The 21,568-nt window shown below is 53.5% G+C and overlaps 9 protein-coding genes across 9 annotated transcripts; 2 read left to right on the forward strand and 7 right to left on the reverse strand.

Annotated features, from left to right (window-relative positions):
* Window positions 1-1,931: 1,931 nt before the first annotated feature.
* CCOS01_05323 (uncharacterized protein) lies at window positions 1,932-2,792 on the reverse strand (the record flags this gene model as incomplete). Its single annotated transcript, XM_060453503.1, has 1 exon — window positions 1,932-2,792. The coding sequence occupies one exon, from the start codon at window positions 2,790-2,792 to the stop codon at window positions 1,932-1,934; it is 861 nt and encodes a 286-aa protein (XP_060315275.1).
* A 1,202-nt stretch (window positions 2,793-3,994) lies between these two features.
* Window positions 3,995-5,142, forward strand: CCOS01_05324 (uncharacterized protein; the record flags this gene model as incomplete). The annotated part of the gene is made up of 5 exons (XM_060453504.1): window positions 3,995-4,123; window positions 4,483-4,614; window positions 4,697-4,841; window positions 4,918-4,976; window positions 5,047-5,142. 5 exons carry the CDS (start codon window positions 3,995-3,997, stop codon window positions 5,140-5,142), a joined length of 561 nt encoding a protein of 186 aa, XP_060315276.1.
* CCOS01_05325 (uncharacterized protein) lies at window positions 4,685-4,840 on the reverse strand (the record flags this gene model as incomplete). The annotated part of the gene is made up of 1 exon (XM_060453505.1): window positions 4,685-4,840. The coding sequence occupies one exon, from the start codon at window positions 4,838-4,840 to the stop codon at window positions 4,685-4,687; it is 156 nt and encodes a 51-aa protein (XP_060315277.1).
* Window positions 5,143-5,408: 266 nt separating the features above from the next.
* On the reverse strand, window positions 5,409-7,057 carry CCOS01_05326 (RNA recognition domain-containing protein; the record flags this gene model as incomplete). The annotated part of the gene is made up of 3 exons (XM_060453506.1): window positions 5,409-5,740; window positions 5,808-6,916; window positions 6,978-7,057. 3 exons carry the CDS (start codon window positions 7,055-7,057, stop codon window positions 5,409-5,411), a joined length of 1,521 nt encoding a protein of 506 aa, XP_060315278.1.
* A 1,324-nt stretch (window positions 7,058-8,381) lies between these two features.
* Window positions 8,382-8,882, reverse strand: CCOS01_05327 (uncharacterized protein; the record flags this gene model as incomplete). The annotated part of the gene is made up of 1 exon (XM_060453507.1): window positions 8,382-8,882. One exon carries the CDS (start codon window positions 8,880-8,882, stop codon window positions 8,382-8,384), a length of 501 nt encoding a protein of 166 aa, XP_060315279.1.
* A 2,426-nt stretch (window positions 8,883-11,308) lies between these two features.
* On the reverse strand, window positions 11,309-11,791 carry CCOS01_05328 (uncharacterized protein; the record flags this gene model as incomplete). Its single annotated transcript, XM_060453508.1, has 1 exon — window positions 11,309-11,791. The coding sequence occupies one exon, from the start codon at window positions 11,789-11,791 to the stop codon at window positions 11,309-11,311; it is 483 nt and encodes a 160-aa protein (XP_060315280.1).
* Window positions 11,792-14,438: 2,647 nt separating this feature from the next.
* Window positions 14,439-15,573, reverse strand: CCOS01_05329 (uncharacterized protein; the record flags this gene model as incomplete). The annotated part of the gene is made up of 2 exons (XM_060453509.1): window positions 14,439-15,254; window positions 15,328-15,573. 2 exons carry the CDS (start codon window positions 15,571-15,573, stop codon window positions 14,439-14,441), a joined length of 1,062 nt encoding a protein of 353 aa, XP_060315281.1.
* A 620-nt stretch (window positions 15,574-16,193) lies between these two features.
* CCOS01_05330 (ribosomal protein S24e) lies at window positions 16,194-17,027 on the forward strand (the record flags this gene model as incomplete). The annotated part of the gene is made up of 3 exons (XM_060453510.1): window positions 16,194-16,276; window positions 16,527-16,774; window positions 16,951-17,027. The coding sequence occupies 3 exons, from the start codon at window positions 16,194-16,196 to the stop codon at window positions 17,025-17,027; spliced, it is 408 nt and encodes a 135-aa protein (XP_060315282.1).
* A 1,826-nt stretch (window positions 17,028-18,853) lies between these two features.
* Window positions 18,854-20,291, reverse strand: CCOS01_05331 (serine/threonine-protein kinase SSN3; the record flags this gene model as incomplete). The annotated part of the gene is made up of 2 exons (XM_060453511.1): window positions 18,854-20,166; window positions 20,246-20,291. 2 exons carry the CDS (start codon window positions 20,289-20,291, stop codon window positions 18,854-18,856), a joined length of 1,359 nt encoding a protein of 452 aa, XP_060315283.1.
* Window positions 20,292-21,568: the final 1,277 nt, after the last annotated feature.

A 21,568-nucleotide genomic window follows, 5' to 3' on the forward strand; every position in this document is an offset into this window, starting at 1 on the left:
CCACTCCTGTCTCCAGTTCTTCTTCCATAACGCAGATTCGGGGGGGGGGGGTCGGGTGGGGAGGAGAACGTAGAAACACGGGGAGGAAGGAAGAAAGAAAGGGATCTCAATATCACACACCCCCCCCCCCCCTCCGCCCCCCGTTATTGTCCCGAAGGGGGGGGGGGGGGGGGGGGGGGGAGGGAGGTACTTTGGGGCTGGAGGGACGGAACGTGGAGAGCAAACGGAAGAGGGGCGGCGACGGCGGAGAGGTAGGAGGACGAGGGGCGGACAGGTTAATTGAGCAGGGGGGGGGGGGCCAGTCCTGCGTTGGAAGATCTTGTAGGGCCAGCCGGGAGGGAAAGTCGATCTCATCTTGGGTGTATCTTGGAACTCTTAATGAGGAGAAAAAAGGGTCTGGGGTTCTAGGGGGCTAGGCCAAGCTAGGCCCGAAGGACCTCGTCCCATTTGCAGCACAGCTCATTGGCAACTTGAGAGAAGAGGAAATGACAGTGTGAGAAGAACGGTCTTAGACCTTTTGAGACTGCATCATCTTCTTCTCAGCCGTAAAGATGACTTGGAAACCCCTGCACATCCAATCAGACTGACGTTTGATATTCGTCTTGCTTTGGGGAAGCGAGACTGCTGTTCCTATGTTATCGCCACCATCGCGTAAGGAGAGTTCCCATCCTGGGCCTATTGCTGGGGATCGAGACAACAATTTTAAAGGTGATGGGAGGAGGCAGGTGTCCCAACCCCGTGAGAACACTCAATTCCTCAACGTACCCCCCACGCGCGCAATTTCCATTGCTGAAGAAAACTGCCGAGTTGTCGTATGGTAACCGAGACTTGTATAAACGCTCGGTGCAAGTGCGTCCAACGGAAAAGACAACATGTATTGGACGGATGATCCTCCCACGATGACGAGGTACGTGTATCATGGGAACAGCAGCCAGGCTGTTCGTTTCCCCACAACAACCGTTCTGTCTTCCAAAGATTCCAGACTTCACTAGTCGTCAACAGAAACAATAATGGGATACGGGAAAGGAGGAAGCACAGAAGTAGCATCTGCTTTGGGCAAAAAGGCTTCTGAAATGGGAATGGTATCTTTTCCAAAATGACACCGAAGAAACCGACACGACAAACACTTTTTTTTTGGCTCGACCTTTCGTCGGGCAAAACGGCCATCTCGGTCCCACTTGGAGGGTTCAAACCATGGACGCTTGATCGTGTGACCCTACCACGATAACTAATGGATGGAGAAGAGCAGAGCCATCATCAGCGAGAGATTGGGTTGTATCAGGGCAAGTCACACTTTTCCCCCGGTTCATGTACATAAGTGATAGGAAGAGAGCGAGAGACAAAAATGCACAAAGCTGAAGGTTACGTGACGCAAGCCATCGACAGTGAATACGCTTGTGGTGGGTGTCGCTGTCCCCTGTGTCACACTGCGGAAGCGGCCTTTGCTGCAACACACACGCACACACACACACACACACACACAGTTCAGGATGATAGAACCGAGAAAGCCAAATACAGAAAGGACAGAGAACTGGCCGAAGATCTCTCCAGCCAGAAACCAACAGCGACGTCAACCCCCGGCACGAACCATCAAGCAGTACTAGACCTACTGGGCTGCTACCACTTGGCGCCCGGTCAAAGTGTGACACCGCCAACTCGCTGAAGAAGAAGAAGAAAAAATATTCAAGGGGAGGGGGCCAAGAAAGACTCAAAGGCCGAACCGAAAGCAAGAAGAAGAGAAAAAAAAAGCAAGAAAAGCAGGAAAATCAACGGTGTTGCTGCTGCATGCTTCATGCTGCATGGTGCGTGCAGCGGTTTCGTTCGCCAAACATCTCCCTGGCCGGTCGAGATGGAGAATCCTGTAAGAAATGAGCATCTTGGAGAAATGGACTCATGGGGGCCAATGCTGCAAAGCCCGTCATCTGCATACATCATTTACAAGCAACAAACTTGAGCCATGATTTGCCAGCCCGGTACCGGGAGGTTCCGCGAAGAATTTCTATCAGGCAAACCGACAGCTCAGCCGGCGAAGAGATACGGCCGGAGGAGGATTCACAGGAGATGCCCCCTCCAAAATAGCTGGCGGCGGTCACGGTGTTTGCCTTGCTTCCACTGCAAAGTACTCTTACATGGGCAAACGAGATGCATGAATATGGCCGCCAAAGACGGCCGCCCAAGGTTGCCTCGATAGGCCCAGGAGGGGCGAAGGGGGCGCACACCTGGCTCCGAATTGGGATGGGGGGAGCTGCCAAACAAGACCATCTGTTGCTGTTGCGCCGTTGTACGGAGTAGCTCTGGAAATTTCTTGAGCCAGCCTCGGTGTGCGGCAGCAGCAGTCTCCCCTTCCCCAAGCCTCGCACTCTTCCTTGTGGCAGATGAGGTGCCTTCCTGCACGTTTCTCGGCCCCTCGCCCTCGCTTGTGCTGCAACCTGATCGTCCGCGACTTGGCGACCGGGATTTGGCTGCCCCCCTCTCGCCCTCCCCCTCCACAACGTTGCAGTTCCGGCCGCGGCCGCGCCTCTGCTTTTGGATAAAGATAGCGGGAAGAGCTTCGATACACGGCACGCGAAGGGGGGGGGGGGTTGGAGGAAAACAAGGAAGGAACAGAAATAGCAAACGGGCCGCTGAGGCACAGAGCGATGGTGGGATGTGCGCGTGTATGCGTAGTAATGTGTCGGTGTGTGTGGTTCTCTTTCCCTTCCGCACCTGCTTTGCCGTTGTTGCTTCGCCCGTGGGCGGCCAGCTGGTGATGCATGCCCGTTGACGTGAATCCTGTACGAATAGCTAGGCATGTGTGCCATGCCTTTGCCTTCTCTTGACGTGATGCACTCTCCTCCGCCTGCTTGCCGCGAAAGGCCCCCGCATCGGAGGATGGTCGGTCCCTCACCGTTGACGGTATTGGTGATGAGGGTTTGAGGAAGGAAGAAGGCTGCAATACTACGTCGTCCGATATCCCCGTGCATTTGAATCAGGGGTAGATGTCCAGCTGCAGGAGTTTAAGTAACTAAAACTCGCCCAGCGTGGCGTCGTCGTTCCCAATGGCGCTTTAGCAACTAGGAGAAAAGGATTCTGTCATGGATGCTAAGCCCATGCTTGAAGCCGACGGATCCTATTCTCCATCGTGATCCTAACGTCCGTAATGATGCGTTTCTCAGGGATGATTTTCGATCCGTGTAAGAAGCTTCTTTTTCTTCTTGCCGTTGATTTTTGACATGCTGGTGGGACTGGAATCGTGAAGCACATATTTGTCGCCGCTGCAAAGTCTTGTCCTGCCATCATCTCACGGCGTGCAAGGTCAACGAGGTGCAAAGTCTCAAGATCCAGGCAGTACTTGTGTTTCCGCATGAGCTTATTGCCAGAGAAACCCTCACAGTGTTTGAGACATGTCCTCGCCTCGTTGATGGTGGTCTGGAAGCGCGCAGGCCTCTGGATCACTCTCGTCTGGCTCTCATAGAAAAGCCTACGCCGCAATTCCGAGACAAGAGAAACGAGCTGCCCTCGCTGAAACTCTAGGAGAGCAGTTCGTATCGAGAGTCGACTGAGATGTTGTTGGCAGCGTAGCACAGCGTCAAGACTGATATCATATGCAGCAACAAAAGCCTCGCCCAACAAGGTGAGGCCGTCATGCCGGCGATCAGGCTGTCGTGATGCAGATCCTCTCTTCACCTTTCACCTGTTACCGGGCATTTCTTGTGCGTGCCTGCTTCTGGGACGGGAGGCAGCAAGCAGAACGCACATGGCTCGACGGCTTCGCTGACAACGGAAATTTTTTGCAGCCATCTTCGGGGCGCTGCATCTGTACTTTTGGGGGAGCTGCCAGTCATAGCCAGAACCAGTTTTTCTTTTTCCCTCTCCCATCCATATGCGGGCAGCCGTTTGCAACAGGGACACAGGACGTAAGCGATTGGACCGGCTTCTAGGGACACAATGTCATCTGACAGCCCATACTAGGGGGCCGGCCACGTCCGGAGCAGATTGATTGAGGTCGTCAGCGATGGAGAGCAGCCACCAGGGCCAGGCACTGAAGGAGGCGAAGGAGGCGCAGGAGAACGAGACGAGACGAGACGAGCCGAGCCGGGCTGCCTCCGCAATTAACACATTGGCGATGGAGAATATCAGATCCGTTGGTTTGGGCCCTTTCCAGTTTGTCCAAGTGCCCTTTCTCGACGTACTGTGCTAACAAAGTTGCCGTTCCGTGGTTTGGCTGCAACGAGATTCTGCATTGGGAAGACAATCGGCCTCCTCCGCCTCAACCTCAGCATCATCGACCGGCCCATTGAGCCCCACGGAGTAGCACAACTGACGAGCTTTGATCTTCATGTCTCGCTCGCACTGAGGCGAAGAGAGACGCGGTCGCACAGGATTGGGGAGTTGATGCCTAGCGGGCCAGAACGGACAGAAATAAATGCAGCAGCTCTGCAGCGAGACTCGACGTGCTGTCACTCTCGTGATCCTGTGCGACATTAGCAACTGATGATACAGGACGCCTTGAAGGGGGGAACTTGCGAGGCCCTACACCAGGAGACCGCATCTATTAGACGCCGCGATGAGGTTGCAGGCGGCAGCGGCAACGAGAACCAGAACGAAATACGAACGATAAAGGAAATCGGTCAGGTTCGGAAGCAACTTTACGAATTACCGCGAACTTAAGTTCATCAGCTCTCGTCCCGAAGGCAACCTCGTTCTAGGATTCTAGATGGTCTTCTTTGTAGAGCTGAACTCTGAGGGATGCGAGGATGTGATCGGAGATTGTCCTGACAGGTCGAAGACGTTGTCGCACAATGCCGGCCTCGCACGAGGCGGCTGCGGACTTCATTTGAGATGGCGGTCCATGGCCCATGGTGCGTCTCTCAATGCCGCTCCGTTGCAGCTTCTCCCATAGCACAGGAACCACCTTGAAGATATGACAACTGACAGATGACAGCTTCACCAAACGCAGCAGGCTGATGCAAGCTCCCCTCGGCAACACCAAGGATGTGTGTCGGTCCCCACTTCCGCGGTGCTTCCGGCCGCTTACTTACATGGCCCCTTGCGAGTGTGGAAAAGGAACAGGGCTCGATAGCCATGTTTGCAACGGCGAGAAACGATGAGATCAATCCTACTTGGGGCAAGCCGTTCGCCATGTGCGACATCAAGTTGTAAAGTCAAACCCCACGGCCTTTGCCAGGGCAATCTCTCTCCCTTCCCTCGTTCCCCACATCCGGACTTCCCTGGTCGACGACGAGATGCGAAGGGGTGGCTTACAGGCAGGTTGCCGCGGTGCATCTCGACAGGTCAACGACATATTGTTGTTGTTCATGAAACACGAGCCTTACGCGGGCGGCAGTGGCGATAGTGGTGTCAATTGTTTTTGTATTTCTTGGGGTCTACATCTGTGGCTGACCGGACTGCTGCAAAGTGCGGTCTGGTTAACGGCGGCTGGGTATAGTTTTGAAAGAGCATTGTCGGAGACGAGAAGAAAATGAGATGCGCGTCTTGCAGTTGCTGCTGCTGCTGCTGCTGCTGCTGCTGTTACTATCTTCGTCTGTCCGAGTCTCGATCCCTACCTCGATTCCGATTGTCCCAGTCTCTGCGGTCTCTGCGACCCGAATCCCTATCGTCACGTCGCCGTTCGTATTGATCGTGCCGTCGTCCGGAACCGCGATCATCGGATCGGTATCGATCTCCATCTCCTCTTCTGTCCCTACCCATGGCCCTTGAGCGTCCGGGGCTTCGACTGCGTCTCCGCACCTGTTCCGATCTGGGTCGATCTCTTTCCCGTTGATCTCTGTCTTGCTCAGGCTGCTGCTGCTTATCTGACTCGGGACGACGGTCTTTGGCGCGCTGGTGGCGACCCTTCATCTCCTCGTCTCCGTACACCAGATCGTAATCATCTCCATTTCGCTCGTATTCGTCACGGTATTGCCGCCTCTTTTCGAGCTCGTCAACACCTCCGAATCCACCCCTGGACGCGTGTTTTCTGCGCTTCTGGTTTGTATCGTCTCTCCAGACCTGTTGCAGCTTGCTCACACTCTGCGAGAAGTCCACGTGGATACGCCGATCGTCAATCAGGACATCCTGCATCTTGGCATAGGCAGCCTCGCAGGACGCCTTGTCAGCATATTCGATAAAGGCATACTGGAGACTGTCGCCTGTCTTGGCATCACGAATGACCTCGCAACTCAGAATCTTGCCGAATCGGCCAAATATGAGCTCCAGATCGGCGTCCGTCGTGACGGGGTTGAGCTTGCAGACGAATAGGACGTTTTCAGGGGGAGCGACCTCGGCAAACGGCAGGTCACCCATCATTTCCAGAGTGAGAGCCTGGGCCCGTGCCTCGCGGTCCCTCCGCCGCTTCTCGATCGCCTCCTCATCTAGATCATCGTCTTCGTGTAGCGCAGCCTCGTCCGCGATCCGAACAGTATCGAGTTGTGACTTGGTCGGAGGAGGCGAGGCGCTGGGCTCTCGCAGCTCGGGGGGATCGGGGTACGGGTCATCGAGAACGATGGTGTGCTTGATTCGAATGTCGATAAGGGGGTGCCCCTTGTCGTCTACGATGGCCTCGTTGATCTTCTCCAACACGTCGAAGCCCTCCACGACCTTGCCAAAGACAGCGGCCTTGCCGTCCAAGTAGTCCGTCTCATCGCCCAAGGTGATGATGAACTGAGAAGCCGCCACGCGCGTATCCGGGTCGGAATCCAGGGGCGCCGTCGCCATGCTGACGGTGCCTCGCTCGAGATGCTTCAGTTTCGGGTGGAAGAAGGCCGGGAACATCTTCTTGGAGCTGTCGCCCGACAGCAGGCCCCAAATAGAGGTGCCTCCATCGGACTGTTTCGATAAGGGTCCGAGAGGATCGCCGGTCTGGAAGGAAAAGTTCTTCTGAACAGAGTGGACTGGTGAAAAGTTGTAATATTTGACTTTGCAAAGCTTCAGGAAGCTAGAGGTCTTTGGTTAGCTGAGCAAGAGCGTTGTAGCGCTGGCGGTGAATCGCGACTTACTTTTCGCAAAGCTTTGGCGCGTAATCGACCAGCAGGTCAATCACGATATCGCCAGAGCTGGTTTCCAGAAGCACTGACATGGTGGCAGTAGGAGCCTCCTCTCGATCGCGTCGCCGTCGTTGTCGTCGTCTGTCTAGCCGTAGGCAGGTTTGGTCTGAACGGAGCTTTCCAAAGTGGATTTTGCCCTGGGCGCAGCGGATTGACCAAACACAGAAAGATCAGTGGATTCGAATCGTCTCTCTTCGCCAAGAAAAACAAGAGGTATCCCAAATGCGAAGCTTTCCGCTAGGCTCAGGCGGGCGGGCGTTCGGTGGTGGGGGTTGCAGCTTCGTGCGTGAGGTGCGTGTTGGCTCTTTTCCAGCTTGAAAAACGATGTTTGCAGTCAAAGTGATGTAGGTGCGGTGCGGGCCAGTCCGCGAGGCAACGCCAACGGCAGCAGCTCTCTCGTCACATAGTGCGTGCGTCCAAACTATACTTCATTTGCACGGTAAAGAAGATCGGCGAATTAGAGGATGGCAGGGACAATGTCACAATGTTTAGAATCTTGTGCGGATTGCGTGCCCCGGTTTTCAGCAGTTTGAGAGCTTTTGGAGCTTGGCCGATTGGGCGTACGAATAGGCTTTGTGGGAAAGTCTGATGTTTTTGGATTCGTCCATTCTCTTATTTCGGCACCGCAGCAGAGCAATGGTGATCATTTCCACATCATGGAGCTCCCAAAGGTAGGTGAGTTATACTAGACATGCACCTCCAACTCCGCATGCATCATGGTGATCTCCCGGGTCCCGTCATGCTCAGACCACTTCAACACCACCTCAGCACCACTAAGCTATGCATTCATCACGAGTCTAACCAGACCGATTCAGACATGATATCAAATGTCAAGGATGGAGTGAAAGGTATGGTAAAAATTGGTAATTGGTGTCGTTTCAGTCATTACAAACTCTATGGACCAGATGGCTGTTTGTGTGTGATATTCCTGCAACCACCGATGAAAGAAAAAGGAAACCAGAAGTGAAAAAAGGCAGATTGGCTGTGGTGTATTCCAACAAGCCTTCGCCAGTAAAACACCAAATATCCGACAGGCGAGATGAGAAGAGCATCTTCACCTGTATGCAAACCCAGCTTTTCCCTCTCTGTCATGGGCAAACGACCCATGTCGTGCCATAATCCATGCCATGCCTGTCCTCGGCAAAATGTTGAAATTCCCACACAAATCCCCTCTCAACGCCATTCGACGAGATGGTTAATCTCCTTGTCAAATCCAACGCCTCATGAAAAAGAAGAATCCGGTGCATAATTAGGTAGGTTGAAAAAGAGGTAGGACCAAAAAGGCTCAAAATATGCTGCGCTTTTTGTGTCGATCCGCAAAAAGATGAGAGCGTGAGATGCCTCTGATTGGAAAGCTCATGGCGCGCTCTTGCGTCGTCTCTCAGAACGAAGTTCCTTTTCCGTGTCCATAAGACGGCACTGCACCCACATGCGAAACGAGCTGTCGCTCCGCACCTGCTCGCAGTTGAGGAGCTCCATCAGAGCCCGCTTCATGCCCTCGTTGACGTCAAAGAGGCGCTGCTCTTCCTCGGCGACCGCCCAGATGGTGGTCTCGTCCGCGATGGGCGCGAGTGAGCTGCTGCGGCGGGTCTTGGGGCTCGATAGCGACGAGCGACGGCTTCGGCTGTGGTGCCTCTTACCGCCGCCGCCGTTGGGGTACTGGCCAAAGGGCGAGCAGGTGCTGCGCGTCGGGGACACGGACGGTGATGAGGAGAGCGAGGTGTTGGAGGTCGTCATGGGGCGGATCGTGTCCAGGTGCTGGCGGAGCTCCTCATGTTGAGATTGAAGAACTAGATATTGCTGGAGGGCAAAGTTGGAGGGTTGCTCCTGCGAGGATAGAGTGGTTGCGGCGGCCATTTTTGATGTTGGTGGATATGGTAATGATAGTGTGCAAGTAATGTGTCTTTGGGCTATTGACGAGCCCATCGGAAATATGTGTGTTTGAGGGTGTGGATAAGACGAGTATATGGGCTTTTTAAAGAACCCAGGCGAAGACGATGTTCGGAAGTGATATCGAAAGGTGCTTGTTTGAGCGTGAGTGTGTGCGTGCCTTGATGAGTGATGCTCTCGTAGTGACGGAGGTGGATAAGTCGATCCGATGTCGTCAATGTGATGTGGTCGAGTGAACAGCGCAACGGTTCTCAATAAGACTTATATAGAGTGCTGGCACTGTTGGTTTGTTTATGATTCTTCTTTTCGCCTTCGATAAGGAACAGAAAAAAGGCGTCGGTTCAGGTTGGCGTTATGGCTGGGAGACGGGAAGAGTAGTTGACTCGTGGTTTTGGGCCAAATCGTTCGAGTGTGAGTGAGCAGGTGTCGAGTACTAATACCAAATGAGGTACTTTGAGCCTTCTGCGACTCCTGGAGCTACTGCCCTGTCGATGGTGTCGATCAATGGTGGATCCGGCGTCCTTTGTCTCCTTTCAATCGAACCCCCGTTGGCGTGCGAGAAGAGGAGAAGGCGGGCGGGCGTGCGTTGGAGCTTGCGGGGGTCGCTGGTAAACGGTCTCGAAAAGCCCCTCTCAGCTGTCGGTAATAAATGTGAAAAAGAGGAGTAGATGCAGCAGGACAAGAGGGCGTGGCCGTTGTCGGGCAGATGTTTGGTCAGAGATTGAGGGCCTCTTCTGGGGAAATGTAGAGGGCAAGGGGGGAAAGGAAGATCAAGTAATATGTATGTAAGGTGTGGTAAGGTGTGCTTGTTTTGTTTCTCTTGCGATAGGCGTGTGAGTGGACGGTGTGGTTTATTATGTGCCTCTCTCCTCCTTTTGCAGTTTGCGGTGTGCACGTCCGATGCAGACTCGATGCAGACAGATGCAGGATAACGCAGCCAGCTAGGTAGCTTCCCCGGTAGTCGAAGCTGATGATGGCCTTTTGGTCTTCTTGGTTGTATTTTATTAATAGGCACTTGTGGATGACCCGGAAGTGATAAGCGGAGTCGTGGGCGATGCGTAAAGAGGAGAACTCTGGAGACTCTCAGTAAGAATCGCGTTGTCGCCGGTCTCCGATCTCGTCTCTCTGTGTGTGGCCGTGTAATAAGGCATTCCAGGATATGGCAAGACTCAGGTACAGCAATCAAAGCTTGGACTCCCTCGTGGAAATGGCACGTCCAATGGCGCCAAATAAAACTGCAAGCCACACGGCGTTTAACCACCAGCCGGGATGTGGTTGACAATGTTCAGGTCCCGGTTCAGGTTGTGTATACAAGTCCCACTGCTAATATACAACGTACGGAGTACCCGCGTTGCAGAGAAAAACAGGGTAATAATGGGGGTGGGTAATGAACTCGGTAGTCAAGACCAAGATTCAGGAGTAAAAGAATAATTGGAAAAAAAAAATTAAGACAAAATATGTGCGCGCGAGCTTGGTTGCCAAGTGCGTAGGGGAGTGGAATGGCGCCGGCCGACAACCGAGAGGTGGTCTGGAAGCCTTTTTGAGAACCCACGATGCCTTGGGTAGACCGGTTCAGGTTTGTCGCCGCAGAGTCAAAGCCCAACCAACTAAAAACTTTGCTAGCTTGAAAGTGGTTGGCGGTGTTTTTCGTCGTCCGTGACAGAGGGGATCCGGAAACTTTTTTTTTCACTTTCCCCTCTCCTCTTGTTGGAGTTGGTAGTTATGCTTTTTGGGGAAGGGGAGGTGTAGGTAACCCCTGGACAGACAACTTTGGGTTGTGTGTGAGTGTGTCTCGGTGATGTGTGCGTCTGTCTCTGCCTCTGATTTGTGCGTGATGATACTGATACCGATAATGAGGGGAGCCCGACTACCTAATAATGGCGGCCGATAGCGTAAGACGGGATGGGACGGGGGTATGGATGTCTGGGAAATGGGTGTGGAGGGAGATACTCTCCACAGCCCCTGGTCCAATTAATAGACCCGGTCCAGCCCGGATGTGATGCTGAACAGAGTGGGAACAACAGCGTAATACGAAGAGGCACCGCTGGGAGCGAAAAGAGACTGACAAGTTGCGTGCTGGCTGCGTCAAAAGTCGTAGACGCTGCCACCGGTCGGTCAGTCACTCAGTCCCAGGCTGGGAGGGGACAGGGTGGAGGCCGGTTCGCTGTCGGTGGTGCAATAAACCTGTTCAATGTTGCGCTATTCCGACAAGAATAAGAACGGCCACGGCGTGCGTCTGGTTCATGCAGCTCAGGGGCGAGAAACGCCGCGACTAGTTGGTCCACGTTGTGGCTAGGCCTTGTTCTGTTTTCCGTAGCGCAGCCCGCCGGAGACGATAGCGCTATCTTTGGGTTGTCCTTTTTGCTGGTTGTTGGCGCCCTGGTACGAGTTTCCTACCCAAAGGGGCGACGTGATGATGATACGCAGGGTCGTGTCGGCGTGGCGCTGTTAGTGCCGACTTGGGAAGATTGTGATACCGACGATGCGGTCGGGAGAGACGATAACAGGCTTTGCTGATTAGGTGCGAGAAGCGAAATCAACCTCAGCTGGCCGCTCGTGTGTTCGCTAGCAATGTTGTTGCCGTCCCGATGATGTGATGCCAGAAAGTCTCTGACAAACGGTAACCGGGTCTCTTTCAGCTCTTGCCCGCGACTTTTGGAGACTAGGAAGTTCACGAAGCTGAGCTGATGATTACGTTGTTTATGCTGTTGCTGATGCTGCGCAGGCCGGTGGCTATGCGTTCTCGTGTCTGCGGAGACGGCCTCTTGTTCTCGTGATTGTCGCTGTTGATGCAGGAATTGTGGTCCGTGTTCAAGTTTTTGCTGGTTTTCTGAGGGTCGTTCGGGGGTGATCCAAGTTATATCACAGTGATACATAGCAATGCAGGGAAGACTGGCGATAATCAACAATGTCTCGTCGAGGTCTGGTATAGATGACTTGTATGTGAACTCTGTGTCGAGAGGGGGCTTGACGCTGATGAGGCTGGTGGCATTATGTAGGTAACTCTGGATAGGTCTCATCCCTAACGAAATGATTCTGAGCACAAGTGACGTACGTGCCTTAGAAAAGCCCATGTGGCTCAACACCGCTTGGGGTCTCACATAGGTACGAATTTCAATCCCACGTTTTCCAGCCTGGTTTTACCCCGATGAGGTATTCGTCGGGCAATTTCTTTTTCTGTTGTTTCTTTGGTGGCCCCAGGTTAGGTATTGCCCATGGCTCATGGGCCCGCTAGCACTCGCTTTGAATGGAAGCTCCCCGGCCGGCACACGTTTCCGAACAGACAGAGTGTGGCCAATGCTGGAAGGTGTTAGGTCTTCCCGCAAGCGCAAGGGTAGGATCCGGTTTCTTGCTCTCATTTCAGATGAAAGCTCACACTTCGTGTCGCGGGAGATCCCTTGAGCGGAACGCCTTCGTTCAGCCATATGGTTGGTCTATGATCTCAAATACAGCCCAGGGTCGAGACTGGCGGGAAATATGACAACCCCCAAGAAAAACGGCTGAACGGTGAGTGTCTGAAAGGTGTACACACCGCGCGGCTCGGGGGCGATAAGATACTTCGGTTCTGAACTTCTGACAGGTCGGAGGTAAATCAACCTCGTGTGTGGGTGCATGGGATGGGTACCATGGGGTTGTGGTGGTTCAACACCAAGGTCGAAAGTGGGTATGCAACCGGACATACGTCCGGAGAGAACTTCACCTTCTCAGTTCGGTTTACTGGCGCCTGTATACGTAGCTCGACCAAGTCTTGGGGTTTGCTTCATCGTCAAATGATCGGTTGGCGCCAGGTAGCTCTGACAGTCCAGGCTCTGCGATCGACGGACAGCGTACGCAACCTAACCGCAACCACAAGACCAAGAGCCTGGAGGCACGGGGTTCGTACCTTGCAGAGAAGGCGGCTTTCGGGTCCCAACAGAAGGAATAGCGGCTGGCGGTCGATCCAAGCATGTTTTGACAAGTCGCGGACCACACCCTCCTGAGTACTAGCACACAATCAACTGACCGATCTTTTCTCGTAGGGCCAGCGCCGGCCCTTTCGAGCCGAGACATTTTGATGCTCATCCTCGGCGGATGCGATGACTTCATAGCCTCGTTTCAACCGCTTCACGGTGTCCTGCTCGTCTCCGCATTTCTTCGTTCCCGCTTCTCTGTATTGACCTCCAGGAGGCCATGCTCAGTCCCCGTTCTCTGAATACCTTGCAAGTGAGGAATCATCAAGGGCCAGACCAGAGTCTCGGTGTATTGGCAATACGCTTGTGCTCTGGAAAATGCCAGTCCGCCCAATTATGAAGCGCCCCAAGGCTTTTGGCATTTTGGCCGATGTGCAGGGGTCAGCTCCTTCGTGCGAGCCACACGACCAACCCCTAACGTCACTGTGACTGAGCTTGCTTGCGTGGTGTTTGCCATCCTTCATTTTTCTGATCGTACTTTCAGCCACATATCTGGAAATCGACAAGATGACGTCCAGCTGGTCCATCAAAAGGTCGTTTCGTTGTTCACGAACCAGCCGGAGCGTCATGTCCGTTCCCGGTTGCCAGCGAAGCGCCTGAGCCTTACGTAAAGTCCATTTCTATGTACTCAACAAAGCTTTCCGCGTCGAATTGAGTTTCTGGGGTGCAGACCGAGGGTGGCCATCGAACAAGGCGACCCCTCATCTCAGAACGCATCCGGTGCCTTCCAACTCTCTCCGCGTCCTGAGACTGCCGAAGCATCAGACCATTCGTTCTTGGACCCAGAATGCGGGGAAGCTGGCACTGGGGTGTGCATGAGGTTGACAGGCAATAACATGATAATCGACTGGTCCCCAGAATTCCCAATGAATCTTGTTCATGGTGACATGATGATTGTAAACTTGGGGTGCATCTTCATAGTTGTGACTTCGGTCTTAGCCGTGGCCTGAGTACAGTTCCGACTCTTCCTCGTTTGTCCCAAGGACGAGTGTTATTCGCTAGGTATTCGAGGCGCCTGATCCAAGGTCAACTCACCACTTCCCTCTTCGCAGTAGGTATCTGCACATCCTAGGTTTTCGGGGGGCTTGCTGTTAGTGAGACGACGAATCGCCTGCTCCGGAGCTCGGCTTGGACCCTGATTTTGTTTGTGACCTGCGTAGTTGCCACGCAAGTCATCGCAGACCCTTGTTGGCCCTCCCTACAGGCTGCGTGGTGGAATGCAACCCCGAAGTATCACAGCGAGCTACTTTTGCCCGTGAACTCTCCTGATTGTTTACGGGTATTTACTGCACCTTACACTACGGCCTGCTTGTTATGATGCTGCTCACTAAGCAACGTATTCAATGGTGGGGTGCGAAGGCAAACTCGCCCCAAAAAGAGAAAACCGACATGGCGCTCTGAACTTTATGTTATACCAGACTGCGCGCGTGCCTTTTCGTGTTCGACAAAGTCCGTGTAAAAATAAACGGGTCTCCGTTTGATGTGTGATTATTTGATCATGATCAATGGCCAAAGGTGATAGAAATGCGCTGTGTTCATGGTCAAGGTATCACGCCTCGCCTGACATGCCGCCTCACCACAGCGCCCTGGTGGTTGGCGGTGCTGAGAGTCGGCAAATCCGAATAGGTACGCTGTCGTTATAGAATGGTCCTTTTTGCTGTTCCCTCGGTGGTATAGGAAACTCGATGTAGCTCAAGCCCATCTCACGCTGACGGCAAAGGCTACAAAAGGCCTCGAACGTGACCTCGTTCCGCTGCGTCGCGGATATCAAAACCTGCACGGCAGGAAATAGGGCAAATAGTTCCTCGACGGTTGCGATGAGGGCCGGGATGATGCTCTGGTCATAGGTGATATCTGCTCCGATCACAACGTCAACGCTCTCGCCGTTGTTCCACTTCTGGTCCTCTGTCCCCACGAGAGCATGTCCCCATCGCAATTCCATTGGTCTGATAAGCGTACTTTCTTGCAGTTCGTTGAGGAAGAAGCTCTCTGGTAGGTTATTGATCACATCATCAGATCCATCGGAAGCGACAACGTGCGTGGCGCCGAGATGTTTGACGCAGAGGATCGCCAGGTATCCAGTACCTGCACCGAGTTCGAGAACTCGCTTTCCCTTGACGAGATTTGGGTCTTCACACAGGAACTGCCCTAGATGCAGCGCGGCTTCCCAAGTTCGGAGACCCGTGGTGCCAGAGGCAGAGATCAGCGAGCGGGCCTCAAGCAGTGTGATGTCAGGGGAAGGCGAGTGCTGTGACCGGGGGCTCTGCTCAAGACCACTCAGGTGATACGTGACGTAGGATTTCTGCTGGGCAGAGGACACCTCAGATGGGACTGGAGTCGCGAGAGATTCGGACAAGACCGTCATGAGATCCTCGGAAACTTCCTGGTCCTAGTTAGAATATGCCGGTAGCTGGCAGCAGAACGTCATGCCACGGCGCCGTTTACAGGGAGTCAAGACTTACATGTTGGTCCCAGTCTTCGATGCTGGACTCTATCCTGGCGACCAGTTCCTTTAGAACCCGGAGACGATATCTTGCAGGAGGGCTATAACGTGGTGCTTCATCCGAGAAGAGTTTCTTGTAAATGGTATCTTGGGCGGAGGCTTCACGAATGATCTCCGCGGTAGGATACTCAAGTGTTGGCTCCAGTTGAAGATACTGGTAACAGAAGCGGTCCACGGACTCTGATATGCGTTGGGTTCCGGCCATGATGGGGGTTGGTGATGTGAAACTCTAATAAATATCGTATGTTGCCTGATTCGGTGTAGTGTAGAGCCTCAGTTCTGGATGATGGACCAATTTGTCTTTTACGGAGAGAGATGATCGTCTGGTCAAGATATGAGATTTTGCATGAGGAGCTAATTTCCGAGGACAAAGGGTCCTGCGGGTTCCATCAGCAAAATCTCAGAGACATGAGTTCTTGAAAAGGCGGTGATAGTCGGAGCTTGAAGTCGGCAATGCTCTTGATCTCTGGTTTGCAGTGCACAAAATGCACAAGGGTTGGGTGCTGACTCAGAGGAACGTCGGCCACGGTGCAAACACCGTGCCTGGGAAGCCAAACATCACATGACCAATTCCAAAAAACATACTGGCTCGTGCGTCCACTGACCCCACGTGACTTTCCATTTTTCGACCCAGGCAGGTGCGGCGGATCCTGAGGCACTTTCTAGGGCTTGCCCACCCATTAAGCGACACCAATCCCCGCCCAGGAAAATTCACGTCTGTAGCCCCGTCACAAACCTCTCGAATTTGACGATATCACACCTTTCGACTCTTCTGTCTCAGCGCCAACCCATCTCGACAGACAGATCAGCCCCCCGACCGACAAGATGGCGGACGTCGACACCCCCGTCACCCTGCGAACTCGCAAGTTCATCCGTAACCCCCTGCTTGGCCGTAAGCAGATGGTCGTGTGAGTTTGCCCCTCCAGATTTATCATCATTTTTCCCCGAGAGAGAATCGCGCGCGTACGAAAGGATATATCGAACGGGAGGAGGGGAGGAGGAACACCAACAATCGACACTGCGATATATCGACAACGACTGGATCGAGACTCGGATTGGGAAACGGACGGACGCGCGCGCGATGGATGGACTCGATGGGACTTTGTCAATGGGAATTTCGAGAGACAGAGGAACTGCATGCTGACGGTTTTCTCAAAGTGATATCCTCCACCCCGGCCGCGCCAACATCTCCAAGGATGAGCTCCGCGAGAAGCTCGGCTCCTTGTACAAGGCCACCAAGGACCAGATCAACGTCTTCGGTCTCCGCACCCAGTTCGGTGGCGGCAAGACCACTGGTTTCGCCCTCGTCTACGACTCCCCCGAGGCCATGAAGAAGTTCGAGCCCCACTACAGACTGGTCCGCGTTGGCTTCGCCAGCAAGATCGAGAAGGCCAGCAGACAGCAGCGTACGTCGAAGCTCCAGTCAGCACTTTGCCACCGCAGCACTATCGTATCGCTGGGTATCGGGACAAGACTCTTTTCGTCTGGCCCGAACCTTTGTCGTGATACAGGTCGCGGTGGCGAATCTGATAACAATCTCCCACGTCAAGCATTGATAACTAACACTACTCGCGCTCTACAGGCAAGCAGCGCAAGAACCGCCAGAAGACCCTGCGCGGAACGGCGAAGGTCAAGGGTGCCAAGAAGAAGAAGGAATAAGCGGTTCGCCCTTGTTGCCTGGGGTCAGGCCAACAAAACGAGGGGAATTCCCCGGATCATCCGCAAGAGACCGTGGGGCGGCGTTGGTGGAACAATCAAAAAAGAACAATTCAAAATGTCGTCTTGGGCCAATGTGGTTGTTTCTTCTTCCGCTTGGGGGGGATGTCCTTTCATTTTTTCCGAAATGGGGAGTTTGTTCCAACTCTGGCTGTGTGCATCTTATTCGATGAAACAAATGCGGCTTTTGCATCATCCCCATGCGTCGGTCCGGCTGGGTTTATGTCGGCCACGCAAAAACAACTAGAGTCTACGCGGCGTGATACGGGGGAATGGGTTCATGATTCTCTCAAATATGAAATGCATCAAAAACACGTATCCCGATGGTCCCCCCTACTTTCAGTCCATGACGTTACCACTTGCGGGGTGAGTGTCTTTGTTCGTCTGAGTGTCACCGCGACTTCCATCGCCCTCCGCCAGTAGCCATACTCCATCAGCGTTCGGGTTGATCAAGCTGGAGGTGCGTAGCAGTTATCACGACCCCCATTCAACGTCGGTATGCTCTATTCAGACACTTTTTTTCTTAGTGCACGATATTGCCACTTGCGGGGTGGCTATCTTTCCCCGTCTAATTTGCCATGAAGCCCATCCCTTCTCCCAGCAGCAGCTCTTTGGTGGCCAAGGTCCTTCATCGGAGATATCCAGTTGCCTGGTAGCCTGGCCCACGTCCTCTTAACCGATGCTCGTGCAGTGGAAGTGGAGAAACTTTCTGACCGAACTATCACCACGAACACCACGACTGGGGCCACGAAAACACGACAGCTCCATGCCCGGTATGCTGCTATACACAGGTTTACCTTTGACTACCATTACAAAATACCTTACTCGATAATAGAGGTTTCTTGGTGGCGTTGTATCCTATTCGAGATCTTTCTCGCCAATAGTAATCCCCATTTACACTCCCATCTATATATTCCCAGCTGTCAACAAGCAACAATTCTCGAATCCTTAAATCACTCTCCCATCCAATTTCTCGGAACTCAAGCGCAAAGGTCATTATTCCCAGACCAACAGCGTCTACGCCCACTAGGCTTCCCATGATCGTAGTCCACCTGTGAACCCGTAGTGAGACGGTTTTCCCGCCTTTGACTTGCCAAGAGTCAAGTTCACCCTACTCAGACAGATATGTCTAGATATACCCATTCGTCATCCCTATGGCTAGCCGTGATGGATGAAGGAGATTGAAGCTACATAAATCACAGAGACTTCTTGTACTTATCCTGGGGTTTAAAAGTACTCCTCATCTGACAGTTCAATAGTAGCGGAACGACGGGATTTATCAAATAATACCTGAATGACTACTGCGAGTCATGGTAGATATCGTAGGGAAGAGACAAAGTATTCGGAATTCTCGTTTCAGTGACCACTCTACCAATCCTATAAGACTCAATCTCTTCCGCCCTTAACCATGCATAGCCCATCGACGCCATTCTCCTACCCCACCATAAAATCTGTCCATTGCATCTCTCAACCGTTAGCCACAGGCCTCCCAGTTCCAGAAACACTAAATCTCACCCAGAGGGCCATCACAAAGCACATAGGGAAAAAATTCACTCATTCTCCATGTTCAAAACTTTGGAATTATTTCTCTATCAATCGTGTAATGGTGGTATTCATGCAAACCCCAACCCCCAAGAAGCCCAACCTCAAAAAAACGCCATTGTACCACTGTCTATATCTTTCACATGACACCAGTGGAAACGCCGTACCATGCCAATGCTTTGATCCATACCACATACACCAAGACCAAAACACACAACAAGCCACCTTCAAATCTCCCTCAACTTCTTCGTAGGCCTAGCGAGCGAATCATCAGGCAACCCACTCCTCTTGGTGCCAGGCAGACTACTCGTCCGGATATCGTTATCATCCTGACTGACCCTCCGATGCGGGTACTCATTCTTCAACCCCTCAAAACAGTGCGCATTCAACCGATCACCCGTCGAAAAGAACGGATGCTGCAGCGCCTTGGCCGCAGTCAACCTCTCCACGGGGTCGTACTCCAACAGGCTCGCGAGTAACTTATACCCCTCAGCCCCCAAGCTCGCCAGCGGCGCGCCGCCCCCGTTTCCACCTTGCGGCGCCGACGTCGCGCTGCTCGAGGCTCCCTGCGATATAGTGCTGTAATACCACTTTTCCAAATTCGAGCCGCTCGGCGCGGGAGGGTGGTGACCGTACCCGTGTCCGCGGTGGTGACCGTGGTGACCGTGGTGATGCGGCGTCATGGGCGGCTGCAGCGTAGCGAGCTGTGGATACTCTGGCATGGCGGACAGCAGCGGCCAGCGCTCCTTGGACGGCAGGCCCATGATGTCGACAATCTTCTGCATCTGGTTCCGCTGAAAGGGCACCGTCTTCTTGCTGTCCATCTTGGCCTCCTCGCCCTTGAAGATGGGCCGCAGCGAGAGCAGCTCCGCAAAGATGCAGCCGATGGCCCACATGTCGATGGCGGGGGTGTAGTGACGACTCCCGAGTATGAGCTCCGGCGCGCGGTACCAGATCGTCACGACAACCTTATCGCCGCTGAAGAGGGAGTGCAGGGGCTTGTCGAAGCGGCGGGCCAGACCTAGATCGCCAATCTTGACTTCCCCAGCTGAGGTGACCATGATGTTGGCAGGCTTGAGATCGCGGTGCAGGACCCAGTTGGCGTGTAGGTACTGGCAACCGTTGAGGAGCTGGAACATGATGCTCTTGACCGTCTGTGGCGGGATGGGATGGCGAGGGTTTTGCGTGTGGTGGTGAATGATTTGCAACAGATCGTGCTCGGCATACTCAAAGACCATAAAGATGCACTTGTCTTCCAGGATGATTTCGATGAGCTTGATGACATTGGCATGCTTCAGCTCACTGCACAAAGACATCTCGCGGATGGCAGACTGAGAGATGCCCGTATACGAAATCTGTTCACCCTCCTTGTCGGGCTTGAACTTCTTGATGGCAAACTCGCCGGTTTGGCCCTGGCGGCCAAGGGCTTTGTAGACGCGGCCATAGGTTCCGGAGCTAATGAATCCGACGACCTTATATCGCTCGATAACCCGGACCTTGGGCTGATAATTGATGTGGCCGAGGCCGCGGTCTGCTGGGTCTGTGAAAAATGTGTCAGCGGGTTTGAAAGTGAGTGAGAAGCAGAAGCAGAGATGAAATTGGGAGAGGATGCCATATACAAGAGCTATGACTGTGCAGGCCGCCGTAGCCTATTCCCCTCCACATGTTTGAGAAAAAATATGTGATTGTGAGAGAGGTCCTTTTTGTGAAAAAAAGGAAATGAGACAGGCGATGCGAGCGACGAGAGGATTTAGGGAGTAAACACAATATGCACTCGCTCTACAGACAACACATGTCTCTTGATCCCGAATACACCAGGAGGGATGGAATATCAGGTGAGGCTTTCGGGAAGCAGCAACACACGTGGTGACAATCGCCAGGAAGAACACCTCCAAAAGCAGGCAAAGCTCACCGCCGATCCAAGAGCAGCAGGTTCAGGCTTCGGGGTCTGGGTCTGGGGCTGACTGCGGCAGGCAGTAGGCAGTGTGGGCTGGAGTTCGCGGGGTGGCTCTAAGCTTTAAAGAGCAAATAGGCAGAGAAGCGGCGCCGGCGGAAGAATGCAGCCTGCCACCCGTCGAAACACACACTGGACACACACACACACACACAGCACGCACGGCACAGCTCGCGAAGTTGCGCCGGAACCCTTTTCCTCTCGGCTGAGTGCTCAATGATCGTGTGAGATGCAAGGTAGCGGTGGGGAAAGGGAAAAATGAGGAGACGGCAGATGCAGGACCCCCGAAAGTTATGTATAGGTTGTATTTCTCACGGCGGGATACCCGGTAGGATGGGATAGGATGGGTGGAGGTCGAGGAGGATTAGGATTGGATTGGATTGGATTTGGAGACGCAGTGAGGATATGTGCTGGGATATGTCTCTGAATGGGTGTGTATGAAAATTCTCGGAAAATGGGGCGAAGGCGAAAATGTGGAAGAGCAATAACAGGCGAGCTGCCGCTGAATGATGGCCCCGATTCCCGAGAGCTTCGTTTCCTCAAAGATCCAAAGGGTCTTGCGGAGGAGTGAGCGTGAAACTAACTACTGCGCAATGCCTAGGACCGCGGATGTGGAAGTGAATGTGTGGTGTATGGCGTATGGCGTGTGGTGAATGAGAGTGAGAGTGAGTGGAGGAGTGAGTGAGAGAGTGTGTGTGCAGTGCAGGAAGAGACGTGCAGGATTGCGAGTGGGAGGGGTGCATTCGACCAGATACGATTCGATACACAAGACGGATGGAACACCCGGGGTGGTGGTCGACGATCGACAAGAGGAGAAAATGTGGATAAGATTATACATTAAAAGAAACGGGGTTTGCAAATAGGGTACGAGCAGGCGACGGCGGCGGCCGCGGCGACAGCCGCAACGGATGGATGGTGGAAGCGAAGCAGCGGGATGAACAAGAAATGTACAATAGGTACTCTCTGCGTGCTCTGCGTGTGTGCGAAC

Source organism: Colletotrichum costaricense (assembly GCF_030867565.1).
Source record: "Colletotrichum costaricense strain IMI 309622 chromosome Unknown Scaffold_5.1, whole genome shotgun sequence".
In the NCBI taxonomy this organism is placed as follows: domain Eukaryota; kingdom Fungi; phylum Ascomycota; class Sordariomycetes; order Glomerellales; family Glomerellaceae; genus Colletotrichum; species Colletotrichum costaricense.